This window comes from Nannobrachium achirus, assembly GCF_963921795.1.
Source record: "Nannobrachium achirus genome assembly, chromosome: 18".
NCBI lineage: Eukaryota > Metazoa > Chordata > Actinopteri > Myctophiformes > Myctophidae > Nannobrachium > Nannobrachium achirus.
Window position 1 is genome coordinate 59,677,943 of NC_137825.1, and position 26,741 is coordinate 59,704,683.

The 26,741-nt window shown below is 42.7% G+C and overlaps 1 protein-coding gene across 1 annotated transcript in view; it reads left to right on the plus strand.

The window, feature by feature from the left end:
• antxr1c (ANTXR cell adhesion molecule 1c) overlaps positions 1-26,741 on the plus strand; it is a gene marked incomplete at both ends in the record, with an annotated part of 156,242 nt that continues 129,501 nt past the window's right edge. Inside the window, one exon of the mRNA XM_080747017.1 lies at positions 1-143. Coding sequence (XP_080603143.1) covers positions 1-143 — 143 coding nt within the window. The remainder of the gene's footprint in view (positions 144-26,741) is intronic.

Below are 26,741 nucleotides of genomic sequence, written 5' to 3' on the forward strand. Positions count from 1 at the left end.
ATGCGTTTCGTCCTGGTTTTGTTTTTGTTGGGATTATCGTGTTCGTCCTGCGCCGTCAGCGCAGAGCCGGAGCTTCCAGATGAGGAGGTGGAAGAGGAGAGCTCCTGCCAGGGCGCCTTTGACCTGTATTTTGTGCTTGACAAGTAAGTGGTGCCAGGCTGGCAGTAATACAGCCCTTTTACACTACAAATGGTCTTCATTTAAACAACTAAAAACAAGAATTGACACAGTCAATATAATACGCAAAATAAATTCTCCCACTTCTTTTCATCGGTAACAGGAAAAGCCGACCTAAAACAAAGCCGACCCAAACTCGTTTCCCAACGGGTCTGTGGCCTTAAGCTAGATGCAGAATAGACCAAAATCAAATCTTTGCTTCTGGGGGTCCCTGGAACAAAATATTTTGCGATGGGGGTCCGTGGCCAAATACATATCATGCTGGGGGTCCTTGACATGACACAGTTTGAGAAAAAATGATAAGCACCAAAATGTGTTTTTGGCATCGGACCCGAAATATTTTGTTCCACGGATGGACCCCTATTGCAAAATATTTGGTTCCAGGGACCCCCAGAAGCAAAGATTAGATTTCGGTCTCTTCTGCATCTAGCTTAAGGCCACAGACCCGTTGGGAAACGAGTTTGGGTCGGCTTTGTTTTAGGTCGACCTTTCATGTATTCCTTTTCATCATGCAAACCAGTGATGTGACAATAACCTAAAGTTGGTTAAACCGCATGTACTGATTGAGAGTGTACATTTGTGCACAAATATACTGCCAATGTACCCTAATTTGTACACAGGAATTTGGTAGACATTGAGCTTATATATAGTCTATAATATATTGAGGAAAGCACAAGTGGCAAACATTATTTGAGTCCAATATCATTTTATACATTGAAAAATTTGCTACCCTGAAAAATGGCATAGGCCTATATCTTAAGACAGGGGATGCATCGTGTGGGAAAAGAAGACAAACATGAAACACAAAATGAAACAGTCAGCAATTTTCTCTTCATAATTCATTTTATGATGGCATTCTTTGTTTCATGACCCCTGCTTTCTGTTATTCTAATATCATTGACAGCTGTTTTTTTTGCAGCGAGCATGCGTGATTGTAGCCTATATATTGTGCTATATGGGGATTAATTGCGTGACGTCAAAGGTGGAGGTTGTTGGCAGGTTATGAGGTTGTTGTACATTATGAAAAACATCTTTACTTCATCACATCTGGGGGTGCGTGTGTGCGCATGCGCGATGACGCGCCTGGAAGGAGGCTGACTGCTGAGTAAGCAATACAATGGAAGCTCACCCAAAATGATTCTCTCTCTCTCTCTCTCTCTCTCTCTCTCTCTCTCTCTCTCTCTCTCTCTCTCTCTCTTCATATCGAAGCATACTTTTCCAGACCTTCATCCCACTTCCTCTCTCATTACTCAGTCATTCCTAAACAAGAGCCCCTGAATTAGGCTATATTACTGCAAGGACAAAGTTAGTTTTTAAGACCCACTCTCTCTCTCAGGCTTGCAGCTAAAACTGCATTCTTTCTGTTCTCCCAAAAGAAGTGGCAATCTCTCTCTCTCTCTCTCTCTCTCTCTCTCTCTCTCTCTCTCTCTCTCTCTCTCCCCCCAATTCCCTGCAAAGTTTTCTCATCCGATGTGGTTTACGTTGCGTGAATTATTTGACAACCTTTTATAGCCACTTAAAGACAACAAGAACAACTTTAAAACCACTTCCCCTCCCGTCATTCAAATCACGAACCTTAAATTATCAAGGGGACCTTTCTTTCTTTCTCTCTCTCTCTTTCTCTCTCTCTCTCTCTGACCATTTCATTCATTTCCTCTGCGTCCTCCGCCCACATTGGAAAAATGTTGTGGTTGTTCTGACATCTCCAGAGCTGGCCCTCGGCGGCATGCCGCCCGGGCCCAGCCTGACTGCCTGCCTGCCTGTCGGCTTGAGGGGAAAATACAGAGCATGCATTTCAGCAGACGGGCAGGACTCAGTTGAGAACACAACACTCCATCTACTGCAGCAGTGCTTCTCAAAACCTTAATAATAATAATAATAATAATAATCTTTATTGTCCCCGAAGGGAAATTTGTCTTCACAGTCTGTTCAAACAAGAAACAACACATAGCCAAATAACTTAGCGATTGTTTAGCAGATTGTTAAGTGCAGCAATGGCTGAGGGGACAAAACTCCTTTTAAACCGCACTTTGTGCCACGCCAAGGTTCTGTATCTTCGCCCAGATGGCATTAGGTCGAAGTGGCGATGCAGAGGATGGTCAGTGTCACTTGTTATTGAGAGTGCTAAGCGTGTGATGGCCTTATTGTTGTTCATATCAGACAGTGTGGGTGTGGGAAGTCCAATGATCTTGGAAGCAATACGGGTGGTACTGTAAAGTTTGTTTCTGTTTGGCATGAAACATGCTGAGCAGTACAACAGAACAGGTTGTATAATACTTTTGTACAGTAATAACAGGAGATGGGGGGCAACAGATAGTGATCTTAGCTTACTAGGGGTGTAACGATACATTGTAATAGCGATTCGATACATATCACGATACATGGTTGACGATACGATACATGGACGATATTGGTTCATTCATGACGATACGATACGATTCGATTTAATTATTTAAAATCGATATAGTAACTATTTAGCAAAGACATTAAATCTGTGTGAAAGGTGTGGATAGTGCAGGTTTTTAAGGGAAACATGTATTATTATGGATATAAATAAGTAAACACAGTGATTATCTGCCAAATACATGGACATTGTATATTGACAAACCTGCACCTTGACATGAACCCAGAGATTACACACATTTATCGATAGAAAAAGTAATTAAACCCATCCTTTCTTCTTAAAAATGCTAAATACAATGCTCAAGTAGGTAGTATCGATACAATCGATTCTTTGCATTGCCGATTCGATACGATACAAAATAAAACGATACGATTCGATTTTAGCTGTTTTAATTTCGATATACTTCGATTTTTTAAGTTAAAAACGATATTTCGATACAGTTACTATATCGTTACACCCCTATAGCTTACAGATTACATGAAGTCTTTGCTGCAAAACGTTTATGGATAGATGTAATGTGTTGATCAAACCTCAGTTTATTGTCCAAAGTGAGTCCAAGATATGTGAAGCAATAACCTGACTGTTTTACCATGAATAAAGAGTGGCCTTTTCATTCCAAGGACCCCCGGTTCGGCATACAATAAGGCAGTGGTTTTCAACCTTTTCAGGCCGCGAACCCCAAAACAATCGTATTTTAACTGGGGACCCCCCACCCTGACGAGCACTAAGAGTTGTAAGAGTTGAGGCATTACATTGTATGATACGGTTCTATTGTGAAAATAGCAGATCTACATGCTATGGTATCGTCTATTTTCACAATTTCTGACTAATATTTGGCCAATGTTTCACTTGTCATTTTAGAGTCCTTAAATTGTCACTTACGAAATGTGCAGAACTGCAGATACCCTCTATAAACTTAAAGGTATATTCAGTGATTGTATTTCATTCAAATAAAAATATAATTGGAACATTTCCCATTCATTCTCCTCACTAGAATGTGTGCTGACCATATAAGGACTTCCACCACGAGCATAGCTAGATTCCGTTTTCAGAGGTGGCCAGCCAGTCCTCGACCAATCAGGGTAGGGAGTATGGCCGTAGTTATGTTATGATGTTTAGTTATGAAGGTCAAAATAAAAGTTTTGAGAACCACAGTCGCTCTGAATTAAGAACGTCTGCTAAATGCCTAGATTGTAAACTACTGAACTCTCGTAGTCTCGTAGTAAATCATACATATCATATCCTGAAGCTGGAGACGTAGGCCTACCGATATTCAGTGATTGGGTCTAATGATCAAAGCGAGAACATTATAATGGTGTAAAAAATCTATAAAAAACTAAACATTTCCACGCTGTAAGGCCAGTAAGGGACAAGATGACCCCCGGCCACTTTCATTATCACTGAATACACCTTTAAATGTTATGTTGGTTTGTTTACTGTTGAATGATGAGAAAACAATGTTGCACATTAAGTTAATCATCTGGGGACCCCCAAAAATTATTTCAGGACCCTCTGGGGGTCCCGACCCACAGCTTGAGAACCACTGCATTAGGGCAGTGGTTTTCAACCCTTTTCATATCAAGGTCCATTATTTATTTGGCATTTGAGCAACGGACCACCCTTTGATGAGCCTTCGAATATTTTGTCTACAATTCCATGCTGCATTGCTGTTGGTACCATAGGAGAGATAACAGGCAAACCTTGATCAAAATAGTAATTCTTCAACATACTCTAAATGCTTCCTTCAGTGCACGAGGAGTGGGTAGGCCGCTTCTTATCACCTGACCGGGGGTAGTTTCACCGGTAGAACGTACAGTAGTGTGTGGAAGCAACACATTATTGCAACCAGTTCCTTTTCCCCTCCATCAGGCGCCCCGGCTGACCAGGGGGAGGCAGTATAGAGACCAGGATTACTGCACGTTTTTATACCTACCCTAAGTACACTCTCAGAGTTAACAGACCACTCAAAGTTACAGAGCTGTATTTGGTTCCGTTCCACACACACACACACACACACACACACACACACACACACACACACACACACACACACACACACACACACACACACACACACACTACACACACTATTTCACCCATTTCTTTACACCTGTGCACCTGTGATGTGACAGTAATTCAAATTCAGTGTCTACATTTCTCAGTGGAAAATGTGCCAGCCTATTCCCTATCAAACATATCATTTTCGGAATGTCTGAGTGAGTGTCTGTCTGTCTGAGTGTCTGAGTGTCTGTCACAGCGTTTCTCCTCAGTGGCTGGAGCAATTGATCTGAAATCGCATCACCATAAGCATATGAACACACCTGACATAACTGTGAAGCCCGTTTGTCACTTTCACAAATAGTTTGCTGTATATTAGCATTTTTATGGTGTATCTACTATCTATTCTGCATCTAGCATTAGGCTTATCTATTCTGCATCTAGCATGAGGCAACATGTTTAACCATCTCTGTGTGTGTGTGTGTGTATGTGTGTGTGTGTGTGTGTGTGTGTGTGTGTGTGGGGGGGGGGGGGGGGGGGGGGGGGGGCTCTTACAGATGTTGTCCAAAAATCATGCAGATCGGTATACAGTAAACGAAACGGGTATTTCTTACATTGATGCTCCTACATATTATCATGCAAGCACCAGTTAAAGTTACTTTCCATCCCTCATATACTGTGTGCAGTGCACTCCCATAACCCACACACTGCACATCATTTCAGAGCTCATATCTTTGAACGGGTAAGGGCTAGTTGTATTAATTACACATTGGTTAAAATGACATAATTGTATTATTACTGTAAGTTCCGGCGTGCAGCTTTAACATAGCTCGTTAAAAAGCCAGTCACCATGGATACACTACAGCAAGGGTCTTCAACAGGGGGTCCGGGACCCCTAGGGGGTCCTCAGAGTTACTACAGGGGGTCCTCCAAATCTTTGTGTGATAGAAACATTTTCTTTCCCCTGAGAACTTTAGCCAAAAATAGCAGATCTACAAGCTCACAACGCCTCGCAGCGCGAGGCGTTGTGAGCTTGTAGATCGGCTATTTTAGGCAAAGGTTTTTAGTGTAGATGGGAAAAAGAGCAGACTACTTAGTGGAACTAAGGTCAAGTTTATCAAGTATTGACGGTTCAAGTGGTTAAATATCTGAAAACACAAATTGACATGAATCCAAAATACACAGACGATTAAACGGTGAAACTATATGGAATCTATGAGAAGGTTGTGGGGGTCTGCTTCATCTCTCTCTCAACTAAGGGGTCCTTGGCCTGAAAACATTGAAGAACCCTGCACTACAGTAAAAGTGAGAGTCCCTCTTGGTGCGTTGTTCAACCTGTGCTGCATTACGCTCTGCAGACTATTCCCTTTATGCACATTTCACAGGGACACCCAATTAGCTGATTGTAACTCAGAACACTTGTGTTTCTTCAAAACGACTCCCCCTTGGGGACAAGCTGAAAAAGCGCCACTAATTCGGCACGTCTTTGGCAGAGCAGCGACGATTTGTGATGCATGAATCACAGTTTAGAGCAAGGTGGTTCTAATCAGCACTGTACCAGCCCGGAGCTCATAGCTGCTAACCGCGGAACGTCTCTGTTCACTTATTTATTATCCTGGTCCCATCCTAATTTACAGTACACTTTAAGACAGAATAAGACATAATAAAGCCATAATAAGAAATAATGTGTTGGTAATTAGAACTAATATGTTTTATTAGACAGAAACAAAGACAGAATAGCAGAAAGAGCGAATGCATTCTCTGGCACCGGCACCTGCCGACCGGCAGTTCGACCGTCAGTCGTGCTGCATTGCCGGCGATAGGACCGGCGGCCGCTGCACGGAACTGTAGGTAGGACCGGAATCACTGGTAACTGCCGCAGCAGCCACCACTGCACGGACCGGCAGTTTACCGCGACGGAACCTGCCGGTCCTACTGCCGGGACTGCCGGTCGCACTGCCAGTCCTATCGCAGGTGATGCAGTGTGACTGCCGTTCGAACTGCCGGTCGTGCGGCGGTACCTGCCGCGGCAGTTCCGCGGCAGGTGCCCGGTGCCAGAGAATGTAGGCCTATCCGCGCTTTCTGCTATTCTGTCTTTGTTTCTGTCTAATAAAACATATTAGTTCTAATTACCAACACATTATTTCTTATTATGGCTTTATTATGTCTTATTCTGTCTTAAAGTGTACCGTAAATTAGGATGGGACGATTCACGGCACACACTGCCTCCGGCCTCTGTTCTTAGACCAGAAATTCCCAGGAAGAACTCAATATGCCGACGGGTCGGTATGCCGACGACCTAAACCCGTCGACAGGTTAGTTACTCACCAGCGTCGGCAGGTTAGTTACTCACCAGCGTCGACAGGTTAGTTAAGCCCGTATCATAGTCGGGTCCGCGGTGGAAGGCTTAACACTGCGGTGTAGTCTTTTCGAGTCTTTTTGAGTCATGAAACTACAACGTTACATCATTCCTCACGGTGGAGAGCTTTCCACCGTGAGTCCCAACACATCTCTCTGTTTTTACTATCAGACAGACCGGCTCTACACCCCGTTCACTGATTGGTCGACCTGAACCGGTCTAGACGGGGTAAAGGACTTCACCGTGGGCCGTGACTATGATGGCCTGCACTTATTTTCTGACTTGAGGTGGAAAGCTTTCCACCTCAAATTTGCGGTGGATAGGTCTCCACCGTAGACTCTGATACGGGCTTTACTCACCAGTGTCGACAGGTTGGCTACTCATCAGCGTCGGCAGGTTAGCTACTCACCAGCGTCGGCAGGTTAGCTACTCACCAGCGATAGTTTTACTGAGTTTAAGGTTAGGGTTAAGGTTAGGTTTAGGTTGTCGGCATACTGACCCGTCGGCATATTGACGCGGACACAAATTCCCAACCATGTGGGCCGGGGCCCACTGGTGGGCTTTTGAGGGTATTGCAAGTAGGCCCCTTGGTCAAAATAATTGCGACCGTCAGGGAGCAGTTTACTATGAAAACCTCCACCGGCCGTCCGTCCGTCCGTCCGTCCGTCCGTCCGTCCGTCCGTCCGTCGGTCACACGTCACACGTCACACCTTTGCCCTGCTCATATCTCCGCATCAGTATGACATCACACCACATGTGTACACAAACCTTTGTGTACGTTGCTGTGGCAACAGTCTGTTGTTGCTGGTCTGTTAGTGTACGTTAGCAACCACCTTAGCAACCATGGTTTTACCCTAGCAACCAACTGTTTACCCTAGCAACCAACTGTTTACCATAGCAACCATGTTTTTTTACCCTAGCAACCAACTGTTTACCTTGGAGATTTAAGCATCTCCAACAAACCTGTGACTCAGTGCGTGCGTGCTCCTCAGATGTGGAGCGATGCAGCTGGGTTGACGTGCACGCTGCCTTAAGACACGACCTCTGCTCAAAAATGATCAGTGGTGGAACTGGAAACTAATTAAGTGCATTTACTCAAGGACCGTACCTAAGTACACATCGTTGCTGTTGGGCAGAAACCTCCTATCTCCATATTTAATATCTCCAACTTTTAGTGTTTTTTTTCCACCTTTTGTTTGTATTAACTACCTACTTGTTCTGCAAGCTCGAAACGTGGCGTTTTCACCCGCTACCCAGACGATATTTGATATAGGAATCTAATTAGTAGGTATGGGTAAATGGTAATACAGAAGGTATTACCATTTACCCATACCTACTAATTAGATTCCTATATAAAACGTACATTGAATCAATTAAGCGCTATTGTATACTATTCTAAAATAGCCGATCTACAAGCTCACAATGGGCCTTAATGCAACGCGTTGTGAGCTGGTACTGTACTGTAGATCTGCTATCCTTGAAAAGGTTTGACAGTACCGATACTGTTGTACTTTTACTCAAATGACATTTTGAATGCAGGCCTGTTACAGTACTTGTAACATAATTCATGTTGTGGTATACTTTTACTTAAGTAGAAGACATGAGTATTGTACCTGAGCCTTAGTACCGGTGCCATGAGAAAGGACACATGTTTGCAAATGAGGGGAAATCTGTTTTGTGTCAGTTTGCCATCATCGGCTCACCAGCTTTGGTTGCTTACTCCACTCTGACTAACTAACAAGGCACACACACACACGCACACGCACGCACACACACACACACACACACACACACACACACACACACACACATACACACACACACACACTCGGTGCATTTATAGATTTATAGATGAGCACTCATGCCTGATTGCTCCAGCCTGTGAACAGAACTTCGATCAATACTATTCTGTAGTAAAGGAGTTTGCGCACTGGTCTGTATTCTTCACCCCCAAAATCACGTAAAAAGGATTCAATCGACCTCAGGCTGTGTTAAACATGTTTACTTGTAAACTACACTCACAAATCCCTGTGCCGAAACACTCACACACATAAATGCCTCACACAACTGACTACATAAAGAAACACACATGCAGACGCATGCACTCATGCACACATGCACGTGTGTGTGCGCGCGCACACACACACACACACACACACACACACACACACACACACACACACACACACACACACACACACACACACACACACACACACACACACAGGGTTCATGCAGGGACAGTATATCTTAGCATGGGGTGATGTCTGCACTGATGTGAGCAAAGAGGACGCCTCTTTACATATATTCACTCAGGGACGTGCAGAGAATGTTAGAGAGGCAGGGGCTGAAAGTTCAAAAGGGGCCTTTTGGTGGAAATATCGAAAATAGTAGACTATATCATCTATTTTCAATACTGGATACCACACTGAATTAAGCATTATCAAGATGTGGCATGGAATGGATTTCTACACAGAGAAGGCAATTGTTTCAACATAAGATGCTGCATTCAAGTTCAGGAGAGTTTGGAAAAGGCAATTCTCTTTAATGCTGCTTCAGGTATGGCATGGAAAGAGGGCATTTGCATGTCTTTTACCATAGTGAAAACTGCATTCGTGGTCTGGAGAGGGCACTTTTTACATTTTACAGACAGGTAAAAGGGCAGGGGCTCAAGCCCCCTTTGATGTCTATGTGTGCACGTGCCTGTAGTCACTGTCGGGCAGAAAGCATTTAACTCCATATTTTTGTGTTGTTTGGTCAATTAATGTCCCACTACTTGATCATACTACAGCCACGCACAAAAGCATCAACAGTGGCAGATCTACAAGCTTGAAACGCGCTGCTACTTGTGCTACTTTTGAATTTGAATCCTGAAAAGTAACAGCAGTGGTGTAAAGTAACTAAGTACATTTACTTAAGTACACTTTTGAAGTATTTGTACTTTACTTGAGTATTTCCAATTTCCAATACTTTTACTTCTACTCTTCTACATCTCGGATCCAAATATTGTACTTTTACTCCACTACAATTATTTGAAAACTTTAGTTACTTAAATTATAATATTATAAAACATACATAAAACCACATTAGCCTAATTTCATACCTAGGCTGTTTGAAGATAGCCGATCTACAAGCTCACAACGCGTCGCGATGCCACGCGTTGTGAGCTTGTAGATTAGCTATTTTCAAACATGTTGTGCTTTTACTTTTGGTACTTTAAATACATATATTTTACTCAAGTACATTTTGAATTCTGGACTTTTACTTGTAACGGAGTACATCTATAGTGCAGTATTGATACTTTTACAACATGTGAGTACTTTTTCCACCCCTGAGTAACAGTTTTGGACACAATGAGGTTTCCACCCAACAAAGAGGATATATTGCTGGACAGCTGCATGCTCATGGCTTAAACAATCACAGTTCTTTTCTCTTGACATACGTGAGCTAGAGTTTCAGCTTTCCTGCAATCTATTTTGTTTTGACTTGAAGCCACACTGTTCTGCTGTATCTGCTTTCTGACTTCTGAAATGATACGTTGTCCTCGGAAAACCTCATCTGATGTTCTCATCGCGTCAACCGATCTATCAACTTTTATTGTCTTGACACGAATACTATAGAAATGAGGGAATGAGTGCAGATCAGTGTTGTTTTTGATAGCAAGTTTTGATTTAGTTTTAGTCTTTTGAGTCTTTTAAATAAAATGTAATTTAGTTTTAGTCATAATTTAGTCATCTGAAAAGTTTTAGTTTTAGTCTAATTTAAGTCGACTAAATATCACGAGATTTTTGTTGACTAAATCTACAGTTGATTTAGTCAACTAAAATGTATTTTGGCCGGCCTTGATGGCATCGTTATGACTGATTTTACACATGGTTGCATGCTGAAAATAGCCGATCTACAAGATCACAACGAGTCGCGCTGCAACGCGTTGTGAGCTTGTAGATCTGCTATTTTCAGCATGCAACTCCTGAGAGCAACCAAACATAAAATTACTTTCTCCTCCACTAGTCCCTCCCTAACGTTTTAGTCTAGTTTTTATTTGGTTGACGAAATTGTCAATATATTTAGTCTTAGTTTTAGTCATCACAGGGTGTATTTAGTTTTCTTCAGTGATAAAAACACAGTCGACAAACATTTTTCGTCATAGTTTTAGTCGACGAAATCAACACTGGTGCAGATCTGTGCAGCTATAGGCTTTCACTGTGGCAGGTTAAAAGAAGTGAGAATACAAGAGAAGCGTATAAAAAAGTATGTTTAAAATCAGTTAAAATCATTCATGTAGATTAAAAAAAAGTCCTAGATAAAATTGTAAAATAGCTAGGGCTGTCACAATTATTACATAATCATCTAATCACAATTATTTGAATTAATCGTGATTCTTAATCGTCATAATCGTTTACATGTTGAACATTTTTCATATACCGGTATTTTTTGGAAGTAAAACATTTTGGAAATAGCAGATCTACAAGCTCACAACCTGTCGCATTGCAATGTGTTGTGAGCTTGTAGATCGGCTATTTCCACAATGATGCAGGGGTGTCGCACCAAATTCTGGGCACTGGGTACAAGGATTCACTGTGGGCCCCCCATGAATGTTCTTCATAGGGGGGAGGGGGTTTAACCCATTTAGACTGGGAACGCATTATTATGCGTTATTTTGTGCTTTAACTATTAACTAACTAAAAAATAGCAGATATACAAGCTCACAGCGCTGCAAGCTTGTAGATCTGCTATTTTTGAAAAATCGTGAAAAATCCATGTTTCTATGTCAGTGGTGCTCAAACCTTTTGATGTGAAGGACCCCCAAAATGATATGTATTTGGCTACGGACCCCCATCTCAAAATATTTTGTTCCAGGGACCCCCAGAAACAAAATTTTAGTTACAAAATGTTCGCTTAAAAACTACATATTCAAAGATTTGCACACATTTTCAAAAATAGCAAATCTAGAAGCTCGCAGCACGGCACTCGATGCCGCGCTGGGAGCTTGTAGATCTGCTATTTTTCAATAGCTAAAGTATAAAATAATTACGGCCCCTCCACCTTGGGCCCTAGTAACTCAGTCCCGCTTCCCCCCCTTGTGACGCCCCTGACATGATGTATGACAAAACATCTTGTACTGTAGATGTGGACTGGGTTGGTGTCAGGTAGGGAGGAAAGCATGCATTCAGTGTGAGAGAGGAGGTCCATAAAGCAGACGGTAATGAGGGCGATACCGCGCCGCGAGAAGCTCGTAAACGTACGCCGATGAGATTTATTACAGACACCGGGAGATGAGCTCACGCCACGGTGGTGACGTGCATGCGACCGAGGTCCGCGTTGGTGGAGGTCGGCCCGGTTAGCGATCGCAAAATTAGTCGGTTTGAACCCCGCACTGGCTTGGAAAATCTTGGCAGTAAAAAGTGAATTGTAAAACATTGTGTCATCTCTATGAAACACAAACAGACGCTGAGTCGCGGGTGTCTTTTGAGCAAGGTATTTAAAGCTGCAGTCTGCGAGTTTTGTGTCCTAATCGGGGTTCAAACTCATGACCAAATCCCAAGAGGCAACCCACGCTTGGCCAGGGGAGATGTTGTGCTTGTGAGCTTAAGCCAGTGGAGAGCCGGTAGGGGGACGGGCCTCCATACCGAAACCCTGCCATTCCGAAATGTATTTTTGGTGTTTCGAGTTCCACCATTTCCACCATTTACTTCTTTCTATCGTTTTAGTGATTTTAACGATTTTGATTTGCAAGTGGCTAAATATGTATTTTTAGACACAATAATCCCATTCCCTTGATGCACCACTATCTTTCATGGGCAGATGTGACTTATGGGGGCTGGTGTAATTAGTAACAAAGACATTGCCAGCTTATTGTGTCTAAAAATACATATTTAGCCACTTGTACGTATGTCCCCACCCACTGAAATCAAACTACTAAAATCGCTAAAACAATAGAAAGCAGTAAATGAAAAAAAAGAACACTCATCTTTTCTTTTCTCTAATTGCAATCTAAAATATGAACCGTTGTTGTAAAAAAATTAAGTGGTCCATTAACGTGTCATATTCTGCAATGCAGATGAGTTGAAATAGCATTTTATCCATCAAATCAATTCCATGCGGCAGCTTTAATTCCCAGACCCTGCCACGGAGCAGCTCAGTAACTAGCAGTAGATTTGCGGTCACGCGAGACTGCATGAAAGTGACCCTGAAAAAAAAAAAAAAAAAACATTAGCATTCACACACAAGTCGACCTCCTCTGGAGGAATTCGAGGTTTATAAAAAGAACGATGCTGTTTAGCACTGTACAAGTGGATCAAATAAAACACTGTGGAAACTTTATGTGAGCCTTATGGCCTTCCCAGCGTTCAAAGAGACCCACCATCACCACTCTCTCCTTCTGAAAGCCACTCTGAATTAATTCCTCCTCGAGTCCCATTGTAACCTCACAGAGCCCTCCATCTACTGTGAAGTCAGTCAGACAGCTGTGTTGTGGTGTGTGTGGTAGAACGGAAAAAAAGTTCAATTTGCACATACTATACCAATTAGATCAACTGTAGTTGCCATCCGCCTCTCTGTCCCACTGCTGAAATAAATGTCAGCTAAATTCAACCATGATAATTAGCTAATTGAAAGCTTCGTCAATGAGGCATGCGTTAAGTGATTACATGCGCTATACAGTAGGTGCCATATGTTGACATGTTATGCCCATGTAAGATACGCATGTAACACATGAAAAATAGCTAAACTGGAAGGACCAAGAGTGTACAACCCTAAAATTCACCATTTCATATATAATATCCACTAATTAATCAGCCAAGAATGGTGATGGGCGTCATTGGGCGATGGGTGATTGAATGATTGATGTTTTTATTGACAGATTTTTACATGTACGTGACCATATGTAACGGAGGTGATCCGAACCTCCCCACCTGGCTTCGAACCCGGGTCTCCTGCGTGAAAGTCCAATATCTTAACCATTACTCCAAAGGGATATCCCTATGGAACGAGGGCAGATACTAGACTTTTGAGGCTTCAGGCTGGGGATGTGACTCTCTCCGCCACACTCACCCCCCTTTGACCTCCTCCTACGGGGAAGCCCGGATCCGGGTCACGGCACCAATGTAATGGAGGTGATCCGAACCTCCCCACCCGGCTTCGAACCCGGGTCTCCCGTGTGAAAGTCCAATATCTTAACCATTAATCCAAAGGAATAACCCTTTGGACTAATGTAAGATATTGGATTTTCACGAGGGAGACACATACATTTGTACTGTCAAAAGGATAGATGTCAAATGTGTGTGTAAACGGAATGCCATGTTATGTGTTTGGGGTGGGTGGTACTGTAGCAGAGACACACACCGACAAATATAATCAATAATAAATACATACATGCATACTGTAAGGAACCAGTTACAACGCAGCTAATGCTGATATGGGAATTGGGAAAGTCGCTTGCTGCTGGTATAGTTGACAAACTCACCAGCACTTTGTTGTTCGCTTCCTGCCCTGAACCCGTTCTGTCTTCCATCTCAGTAAGACACAAGAAGATCCAAAAGACAGGATGAGAAACACGTTTCTCTTACAGGAGTAGTTCAGCCCCAAAATAACTTTTTATTACTATTGATTACTCACGCCATGGAGACTTTGGTTCAATAATATTTTTGTGTTTTTGTCGTATTCCTAAAACAAAAAAAGTAAAAAAGTTGACTCCCATGTGGGTGTAAAGGGTTCAAATCCCTGGATCTACCGTTGCTATTATCTCTCTCCACTGGGAGAGGAAATAAAACTTAGCCTATGGATTGCAGGTTTAAAGTATTAATTGAGTACCTGAGATGAATAACAGTCCATCTAACATATAATTTTCCGAATGTCTGTCTGTCTGTCTGTCTGAGTGTCTGTCTGTCTGTCTGAAACCGCGTTTCTCCTCAGTGGCTGGAGCAATTGATCTGAAATCGCATCACCATCAGCATATGAACACACCTGACATAACTGTGAAGCCCGTTTGTCACTTTCACAAATCGTATGCTGTATAATTGCATTTTTATGGTGTATCTATATCTATTTAGCCTACAGTACCTTTTGTGACCACACATGTTAAGGGAGGGGCGCTGTTGTTCAGACCATGCACAATCACACACAAACCCACACACACACACACACACACACACACGGGGGGGGGGGGGGGGGGGGGGGGAGTGTGTGTGTGTGCAGGCGGGCAGGCGGGCGGGCGGGCGGGCGGGGGGGGGGGGTGGTTCTGGCCCTGTTACAGATGTTGTCCAAAATCATGCAGATCGGTACACAGTATCTCTGTAGCCGTTAAATGGAACGGGTATTTCTTACATTGATGCTCCTACATAATAGCATGCAAGCACCAGTTAAAGTTACTTTCCATCCCTCATATACTGTGTGCACAGTGCACATCCCATAATCCACACACTGCACATCATTTCGGAGCTCATATCTTTGAACGGGTAAGGGCTAGTATATATATATTTTTGGAATATAGATATTTTTTGATTTACCAGACTGTAAACCACAAACTAGTCATTTTTAAATAATCTGTTAAATTGTTAATGCACTCCCCCCTCACTTTGTTCAATTGTCTGTTTTAATGTTATCTGCTCCCTTTGTCTGCTGAACATTGCTTGTATGGACTTATACTGTTGTTCCACAAACTGCTGGAGATATACTGTTTCTCCACTTTCCATAAGTAGCCTATTATGTCTTATAATTCCTAATATATATGAGGTATTAGTAAAACAATCTAATTCAACACAATATTAAGAATTTAACATATTAAAAACTTCTAGTCTACTTCTAGTCCATCCATCTTCAACCGCTTATCCGGAATCGGGTCACGGGGGTAACAGTTCCAACTGAGACCTCCAGATTTCCTTATCCCGAGCACTCCCTCAGTTAGTATACCAAGGCGTTCTCAAGCCAGTTTGGAGATATAATCCCTCCATCTGGTCTTTGGTCTGCCACGGGGTCTCCTCCCAGTGGGACGTGCATCGAGGACCTTCCTTGGAAGGCGCTCGGGGGGCATCCGTACTAGATGCCCGAACCACCTATGCTGACTCCTTTCCAAGTGTAGGAGCAGCGGTTCTACTCCAAGTCTCTCTCGGGTGACTGAACTTCTCACCCTATCTCTAAGGGAGATACCAGCCACCCGTCTGAGGAAACCCATTTCGGCCGCTTGCACCCGCGGCCTTATACTTTCGGTCATGACCCACACTTCATGACCATAGGTGAGAGTAGGAACAAAGAATGCTCGGTAGACAGAGAGATTTGCCTTCCGGCTCAATTCTTTTTTTCTTCACCACAGTGCGATTTAGCGACTGCAAAACCGCTCCTGCTGCTCCGATTCTCCGGCTGATCTCCTTCTCCGTCTTCCCCTTTCACTCATTCGTGAACAAGACCCAGAGATACTTAAACTCCTTTACCTGGAGTAAAGCCTTCAAAATGTTAAAATATGGACTGTTTTTTTTTCATCTCAGGTACTCAATTCGAGACCTTATGAAAAGACTCTCACATCTTTATCAGACGGCAGGTTTAACTAGTGTATTATTTTTGTATGAGGGTAATAACACCTATTATACTCAAGACTGCAGGACAAGTAGTGCACTGATTTTTATATTAGTAGTAGTACTGTGCTGCTACTGTAAATACACGGCCACAATGACTGCCACTGTAAACCACGCGGTTCTACGTCATACCCAGGAGTCCTATCAATGCAGCCCATTGACGTTGTGTTTAACCGGCCCGTCTCTGGGCCCGGGTCTCTGCCTGCTGGCCTGGGATCAGATCCTGCCACAGAACTAAACTATACCTCCCACAGGACTGTAGTGTAGGTCGCCGTGTCTCAACGTCGGGTACGGGGACCGCCCGGGGTCTAAATCAGTGCTTCTCAACCTTTTCAGGCCCACGACCCCCCAAAATAATCATATTTTAACTGGGGACCCCCCCCCCCCCACATTGATGAGCACTAAGAGTTGAGGCATTACATTGTGTATAACACGGTTCTAATGTGAAAATAGCTGATCTACATGCTCACAACGCCTCGCAACGCAAGGCGTTGTGAGCATGTAGATCGGCTATTTTCACAATTTCAGCCTCTAATATTTATACTTTCGGACACATAATGTCAACTCTGGAAATGAACTTCTAGTACAATACAAAATACACAATTTGTATACAAATTCACACAAGTGAAACATTACATACAATAAAAACACACAATACACAGGTGCAGTTAGCTTGCTCATAGGGCTGGGCGAACCTCCACCGGCTGTCTGTGGGTCAGTCAGTCAGTCCGTCCGTCACACTTTTGCCCTGCTCATATCTCCACAACCGTTGCCCCCATCCATGCCAAATTTTGCACACACACTCCTTGACTGCCAAACTACAACCTCCAAGGACCCCCGGAGCCCCAGGGACCCCCAGGTCCCTGGGGGACCCCCAGATGTAAAAAATGACCAAATGTGCTCACACGTCACACGTCACACTTTTTCCCTGCTTATATCTCCGCACCCGTTGACCCGATCCATGCCAGATTTTACACACACACTCCTTGCCTGCCAAACTACAACCTCCAAGGACCCCCGGAGCCCCTGGGGGACCCCCAGATGTAAAAAATGACCAAATGTGCAAAAATGACCAAATTACCACCCCAACGGGGCTGCTCACGGGGAATTCCCGGGGACCACCGACTCCTGGTGCTCCAGAACGGATGCAAAAGTGGTGGCGCCCCCAGTGGAGGACCCCCTGCCACTGCAGCGCACATAAAATGCCGTAACTCGGGCTAGGAGCGTCCGGGAGAGCCGGGGCCGGTACCTATTCGTCCGCCAAGGCAACGCATAGACCCCACCCCTCATTTCTCACATGGCCCTATTCTAGCGCCACCTTCAGGCCGATTTTTAAAACACATTTTTGGACACTGCTCCTACAGTTTTTGCCCTAAAATCATGAATATCACTACACAGCATGTCTATACTCATGTCATCAACATGGATCAGGAAGATTTTGAAAAACACATTTTTGCCCTATTTGTGGAGATAAGCCACCTACGGTCGCTTATCTCCCGATTAGGGAGTCTTACTGGTAAATATCGTTGAGACGATACAATGTCTCCACGATATGCCTTTTCAGAGATATTGTATACATCGTGATACAATTGAGGGAGCCTTATAAAAGATCCTGTTGAATTGTTAATACAGAGATTCATTGCAGAATCCATTTAAACCTGCATTTTGGTCCAAATCAGTAGTTCTCAAACTTTAAAATGTCAAGGTCTCCACTTAACTCTGACAGTAAACAAATGAAACCAAATGGACCCGTAAGGGTCCATTTGGTTTCATTTGTATACTGTCAGAGTTACATACTTGTAAGGGTCAATTTAGACCTCCCAAAAGGAACCCAGAGTGTGCTGGACCCCACTTTGAGGACCACTGGTCTAAATGGTCCGTTAATCCTTTTTCCTTTAGTTTTTGTTACCTTATAGGTAGTTGTACTGTTAAGTAACTTGAAATATCGCAATATTGTGTTTTTCCATATAGCCCACCCCTACTTCCTCACCATCTAATGGTAATCTAATGGTGATAAATATCGCTGAGGCGATACAATGTCTCCACAATATGCCTTTTCAGAGATATCGTATACCGGTATATTGTGATACAATTCAGCAGCGAAGTGTGATGTCACTTCCGTGAAATGGCGTGAAATGTCGCCCTCTACGGGGTTCATGCTGGTATTGTTTTGTATTCAAATCGCCATTGAGGAATTTGCGATCACCGCATATAAGAACTGTGTTAAAAATATAAACACACCATGTGCGCGGACATGCTCTCAGCGACAGTCTGTCCCAGACACGAGTGTCTCTCTGTAGTTTCCAACATTTAGGACAGCGTTGATTACATTTTCTCTGACAACAGGCTATATCAGATATGAATGAATATCATAAACTATGCAGAACCCCCCCGCTGACAGAAACGCGCACATGGTGTGTTTATTTTTTTAACACAGTCCTTATATGCGGCAATCGCAAATTTCCCAATGGCGATTTGAATACAAAACAATACCAGCATGAACCCCCTAGAGGGCGTCATTACGCACAAATGACGACATGGCTTTGTTTCTCTATGAGGGAGCCTTATAAAAAAATCCTGTTTTGTTTTTGAATTGTTGATACAGAGATTCATTGCAGAATTTAATTTAAACCTGCATTTTGGTCGAAATCAGTAAGTCGCTCTCAAATTTTAAAATGTCACGGTCTCCCCTTAACCCATTAGCGTTTTCTCACCATCAGTTGATTCTTCACATCCATATGAGTCAAACCGCTGAGATCATTTGTTTACGCACTGCTCTATATGGGGTCCTGATAGAATAAGAACCCCCTACTAAACTGTCACTGCCCCTGTGTGTGTGTGTGTGTGTGTGTGTGTGTGTGTGTGTGTGTGTGTGTGTGTGTGTGCGTGCACATGTGTGTGTGTGCGTGTGCGTGTGCGTGCGCGTGCGCGTGCGCGTGCGTGTGCGTGTGCGTGTGCGTGTGTGTGTGTGCGCGCGTGCGTGCGTGCGCGACAATCAGTAATCTTCGTTACTGGAAGTATTAACAGCCAACACACAAGTGCAAAAGCCTTTATTTGAGTCTATTTGGTAGGACCATTTTACTGAATAGAGGCTTTACTGTATTTATGAAGCCCACGTTTGTATGTCAATCTTTGTTATGCTAAAGAAAACGACCCGATATATAATGACTGTCGTCATTTCAAGTTTCTGCTATGAATACCGGTGTGCCTCGAGATGTGGACATGCCCACTGGTGCATGTGCCTTGTGCACAAAAAGTTTGAAAGAAACCCACTTTAGGCACTTCATCAATTCCTCTATGGAGAGGCTGACATTACTACTTACTAGGGCATTCACCAAATATTTGGATATTCGAATATTCGAATATCAAAGTCACTATTCGACGTTGTTCACCAAAGTCGAATATTCTCTTTTATATTATAGTTTATAAAGCTTGGCTAGATAGGAAGTCGTCAATGCCCCTGGTGGATGAATTGTTAATGCTCTGTACTCAGGGGTTCTCAAACCTTTTTAGGCTGTGACCCCCAAAATAAACATATTTGAACTGGGGACCCTAACCCTGACAAGCACTTGGAATTGTCGGTATTGCATTTAATGTGACTCGGTTCCGCAGATAAATATTGTGAAAATAGACGATCTACATGCTCACAACGCCTCGCGTTGCGAGGCGTTGTGAGCATGTAGATCTGCTATTTTCACAATGTTCGCCTCTTGCTAACTTAATATTTGACAGTTTGGCCAGTCCTGTCGAATATTCAACTATTCTAATACTTTGAGGTCGAATAATTCGAATACTAAAAATCACTATTCGTGAATACCCTACTACTTACCGCGCACATAAATAGAGCGCGGTACACACAAACACCAAAACACCTTCTACAAAACTCTCGACCGACACAGAATACTGAGCACACCACGCGCAGGTAAACAAGAGACATAATTATACAGCTCAGCAAGAACTACAAAACATACTATGTCTCTCTCTCTCACACACACACACACGCACGCACGCACGCACGCGCGCACGCACACACGCACGCACGCACGCACGCACACACACACACACACACACACACACACACACACACACACACACACACACAGGCTCGGTGTGGGAGTAATTTTCAGCCCTGGGATTTGCATCAGACCGGCCCTATGCGAGCGCGCGTAGCGCACGAGCTTAAAAATTTTTGAGCATTATTTATTAATTAATTGTCAAAATTGAGCATTATTTATTAATTAATTGTCAATTTTTCACTTGAGCACCCCCTCCTCAAAATGAACGGTTCCAACGCCACACTAAAAACGGACCCCAAAAGACTGTGAAAATTGATGACTGATCACTAAACCATCATTTTGAGTGGCCATTTCTTGCCCAATGAATGTTTTTCGTGCAAAACAAATGCTTGCAATGGATTCCGAATAATTAAAAACCCCTAGTTTGATCCCTCACATCCCACTTAAAGCAGATTTTTTTGGGAGTCATTTTTTCCTTTATATTATAGTGTATAGTAAGTGAAGGTAGGTAGGTCGTTTTCAAAACTTTGCCCTGATGGGATTCCTTGGGACTTTTTTTCTCTCACTAAGGATATAATGAGGATACAGAATCAGTTGAGTTTGCTACTATTGCAATTTGTTTTAGGTTTAGCCTAATTTTGGCCTAAAATTACTGGACTATAAGCATTATGTTTTGGATTGAACTGTTTGAACATAATGCATAGGCTATCCACAAATGTAGGGCCAACTTGCACAAATACTGTACATTAATTACTGTAGGCTACCCACATTACCATTTGCGCATTGGCGTGACATGTTAAGGTAATAAATTAGGATACTCACAAGTTATATTGTGGATACAATACAAGCAGTGGATGCTGTCCCAGCGTCTGGTTTAATAAGACAGGACAGCCTTTTGGGGAAGTTGACATAATTGCTCCTCAGATATATTCCATTCAAGGTAACGTTTTAACGTGTCCAGCTGTCCACATGACATGTTTCATCTGACTGGATGCGACCATAGGATGCGACAGACCAGTGTTGCGTCCATGTTTGTTGTTGCCATCTTAAAATGAGCGTGCATTCTTGTTAATTAGTGGTTGAACAACTTGCCAACTTTACTCACAAATGCTCTCTCGTTTGAAAGGCTCTGTGATGTATTCTAACTAATAACAACTTGTTTTGATAGTCCATCCAAGATTCCAACAACTAAACCGCGCGCCTAGCTCGTATTACAAAGTGAAGCCAATCGGTGTGCAGCGTCACAGCTCACAGGCACAGCGTGATAGAGGGGGCCCATTGAGGGGGGCTTCCGATAGAGTGTCATTCACATATGAGCGTCATTTATTTGGACTGAGATTTACTGGCAGTCGGAGTCCCCCCTGGCAACAGGACATAGGCAGAACTAGCACGTTACAGAAAGGGGGCCCCAATGGGGGTTTCTGATGGACGACGATCATTCGCATTGACGGCCGAGGCCCGTTTCAATTGAAACACTGCAGTGACCTGCAGCGGCCCGCTCGCCGGACTCCCCCTAGCGGCCCAGCGGGGAAATCCCCGGTTTCCCAGACGCTCACGCCGACGGTGCACACACACACACCCACAGTCATGCCTTTATCAAACCATAACACCGGGGGCCTCTGTCAGCTCACGGACCCCAGGGATTGCTCTTAACATTCTAGCCCTTGTTCAGAGCCCCACGCACACGCCCACTCCTTTTGGGTAGACTTGGTATTCGCTGAATCAGGACATGCAAGCCGCATCCTGCTGTTTTACATGAAACTGGACGACTAAAAAGGGTTTGGTGTCTGGGGGGGTTTCCATACAGCGAACAGCAGCACCTCAATAAACAAACCATGCAAAGCATAGGGAACACAGAGGGAAGGGACATGAGGTGGTGAGATGTACACGACTTTGTAGTCCAGTCAATCTGTGGTTTGACCCAAAATAAATTGCAATAGTAATCATTCTGGGTTTTTTATGATCCTTTGGGTCATTCAAATAACATATTAAAAGTTGTGAGTTATATATTTAGTGGATCAAGGTCTATTCAGGGTAGTTCGAGTTTGGGTCCATTCACTTACTATACAGGAAAAAAAAATTCTTTAAGTAGCATGTGAGGGGTCTAACTAGGAGTTTTTCATGATTCTGAATCCATTGCAAGCATTTTCTTTGCACAAAAAAATATTCCTTGGGCTAAAAACTGCCCCTCAAAACGATGGTTTAGTGATGAGTCATCACTTTTGTGGGGTCCATTTTTAGCCCAAGGAATGTTTTTCGTGCAAAACAAATGCTTGCAATGGATTCAGCATCATGAAAAACTCCTAGTTAGACCCCTCACATGCTACTTTTTTGGGGGGGTCTTTTTTTCCTGTATAGTAAGTGAATGGACCCAAACTCAAACTCCCGGAATTTACCTTGATCCACTAAATATATAATTCACAACTTTTAATATGTTATTTGGATGACCCAAAGGATCATAAAAAAAAACCTGAATGATTACTATTACAATTTCTTTTGGGTTGGGCCTTTTTTGGGCTTAGATTGACTGGCCTATTGTGTCTGAATGTGTCTATTCAAACACATTCATTTCTCACAGTGGTTCATATGATTGATATCCTCAGAAAAGTACACGTTCTACATATAATACTGTAACTTATGAAACGCGGTGGCACTCGTCTTCACAACAAACCACTTAAACCCCAGCATCCGTGTTGTGGGGAACTTTCAGCAGAAAATAGCACATCGACAAGCTCGGCTATTTTCAGGTAAAGCTTTCCCCACAAGAAAAGCAAACAGAAAAAAGCCCCAAGGGACCCTGGTCTGGTCAACCATATAGATGGGGTTTAAGTCAAGGGTCTTCAACGGGGGGTCCGGGACCCCTAGGGGGTCCTCAGAGTCACTACAGGGGGTCCTCCAAGTCTTTGTGAGATATAAACTTTTTTTATTGCCAAAAATAGCCGATCTGCAATCTCACAACGCCTCGCGCTGCGAGGCGTTGTGAGCTTGTAGATCGGCTATTTTCGTCAAAGAGCTTTGGTGTAGAGGGGGAAAAGAGCAGACCAAGTACAGAGTGAAAGGTCAAGTTTATTAAGTATTGACTGTTCTATAGTGGTTGAATATCTGAAAACACAAATTGCCATGAATCCAAAATACACTGATGATTGTGCTGTCAAACGATGAAACTACAGTATATGGAATCTATGAAAAGGTTGTGGGGGTTCCTGCTCCATCTCTCTCTCAACTAAGGGGTCCTTGGCCTGAAAACGTTGAAGACCCCTTAGTCCAGTCGTTATATGAAAAAACCTAAAACAAATTGCAATAGTAGCAAACTCAACTGATTCTGTATCCTCATTATGTCCTTAGTGAGGGAAAAAAAGTCCCAAGGAATCCCATCAGGGGAAAGTTTTGAAAACGACCTACCTACCTTCACTTACTATACACTATAAAGGAAAATATGACTCCCAAAAAAATCTGCTTTAAGTGGGATGTGAGGGGTCAAACTAGGGTTTTTTAATTATTCTGAATCCATTGCAAGCATTTGTTTTGCATGAAAAACATTCCTTGGGGTAAAAACGGACCCCAAAAGACTGTGAAAATCACTAAACCATCGTTTTGAGGGGCCATTTCTTGCCCAAGGAATGTTTTTCGTGCAAAACAAATGCTTGCAATGGATTCAGAATAATTAAAAACCCCTAGTTTGACCCCTCACATCCCACTTAAAGCAGATTTTTTGGGAGTAATTTTTTTCCTTTATAGTGTAGTATAGTAAGTGAAGGTAGGTAGGTCGTTTTCAAAACTTTCCCCTGATGGGATTCCTTGGGACTTTTTTTCCCTCACTAAGGACATATTGAGGATACAAAATCAGTTGAGTTGGCTACTATTGCAATTTGTTTTAGGTTTAGCCTAATTTTGGCCTAAAATTACTGGACTACCTGGTTTAAGTGTTTAAACGACAAATGTGTACATTTGTTAAGTTATTATTATTATTTTTTTATCGAGGTTTGACCAAGGCCGATTGTGGGTGTAGTGGGAAGCCGGCAGTGGAGAATGATCTCTGTCAGAGTGCTTGTTTTGTGGGGCGCAGAACAGGGAGGGACGGAGCGTGTATCCTCACACAATACTCCCCCCGTGAAACTCCTCACTGTCGGAGAAAAGAAGCAGCTGGCAACTGAGCTCCATGTAGGCCTATATCTGAGGTTGTCTACCACCTCCCCAAGCCCAAGGCATCTGCAGTGACAGGGGTAGCTAGGGTATAGGCAGGGTAGCTCTGCTGTAGAGCTTGTAGATCTATTTTCAAGTATACCTGTAGGTCTAGTACAGTGTTTCTCAACCACTGTGCCTGGGGACCTTTGGTGTGCCCCTGAGAAGGGTCAAGTGTGCCCCTTGAAACTGATGATTTAAACTAGTATAGTGAAAACAGATCTGCTGTTTTCACTACTGTTGTGCGACAGCCTTGAATGATGAAGCAGGGCTTTACTTTGCGAAGAAACATACAAATTTGAAACTTGTAGATACGAGGTTTCTTCCCGACAGAGACGATATTTACACCCCCGTATTATGTTGGTGTGCCCATGGATTCTGGGGACATGAAAAGTGTGCCCATGCAGAAAAAAGGTTGAGAAACACTGGTCTTTTGTAATAAAAATCGAACCTCTGTTCGAAGTGGAGCTGTGTGTGTGTGTGTGTGTGTGTGTGTGTGTGTGGGTGTCTGGCCTGGCCTGAACAACAGCGCCCTCGTGTGGTCACAAAAGGTACTGTTCAAACTCAACGGACAGAACTTGACGGTGAGGACAGAACTTGACGGTGAGGACAGTTCTCACTTGACGGTGAGGACACACATTGCTGCCTATAGCGGAGCTCTGTTCCACACAGCTCCAATAATCAAAATCTACAAAGTAAATTGTAACCAAAGTTGTCATATAATTGTAGTAGAGTAAAAAGTACACTATTTGCCTTTGAGATGTGGCGGAATAGAAGTAAAAGTATTGAAAATTGGAAACACTCCAGTAAGTAAGCGTTCCTCAAAATTGTACTTAAAGGGATATTACACTTTCAAACAAATTTTTAGGTCTAATCAGGCTTGTATGAACACCCTGAACAGTTTTTAATTTGCTTCATTCAGTATTTAGATATTTGATGTAAATGTTACCAGCTCCAACACGCCCAGGCCCTCTCCACATACACACCCATTGTAACTTCAAACTTCACTTTAACCATGATAGATTCATTAAAAACACCCATTATTTTTTCTGGTGACTCATAATACCCTCCTAATACGTGAGCAGACCGTGTTTTTTCAATAACTTTTTTCATTTATTTTCAATAAAATATTATTGTATTTAATGTTTTCCATTTTCCCAAAGAATTATTAAAAATAAAAGAAAAAAGTTATTGAAAAAACACGGTCTGCTCACGTATTAGGAGGGTATTATGAGTCACCAGAAAAAATAATGTGTGTTTTTAATGAATCTATCATGGTTAAAATGGAGTTTGAAGTTACAATGGGTGTGTATGTGGAGAGGGCCTGGGCGTGTTGGAGCTGGTAACATTTACATCAAATATCTAAATACTGAATGAAGCAAATTAAAAACTGTTCAGGGTGTTCATACAAGCCTGATTAGACCTAAAAGTTTTTTTGAAAGTGTAATATCCCTTTAAGTACAGTACTTGAGTAAATGTACCACAGCTGTCAAATAATCACATCATCTTCCAATGCAAAGATTCGAATCATCCTGTTGTGCATCTTTGAATCAGTGACAGTGGCAGACTGAGCTTTTAGATTGGTTCTTTTTGTATCACTTTTGTGTGATTAAATAGTATGACAAAGTACAGCAGTAGGCTACTGTAGGGCATACAAAGTTGAATTATAGATAGGGCTGTCACGATATGACATTTTACATGACGATTAATTGTCACTCAAATAATTGTGATTAACGACTTAATTGTGTTTTTGTCATTGACAATTACATTTCTGTTTGGCTTTTAGGCTTTGAAGTTGCACATGGCAGATATGACACATAACCTAAATATACAAAGAAATTACTGACATATTTGACAACTTCATACTTAAAAAATAACATTGATAGTGGAAATAGCCGATCTACAAGCTTGTAGATCTGCTATTCCCACTAATTTTGACTTTTAAAACAAATATATGAAAATTTTTCAACATGGAAACGATTATGACGATTATGTCAAACAATTGCGATTAGACGATTATGTAATAATTGTGACAG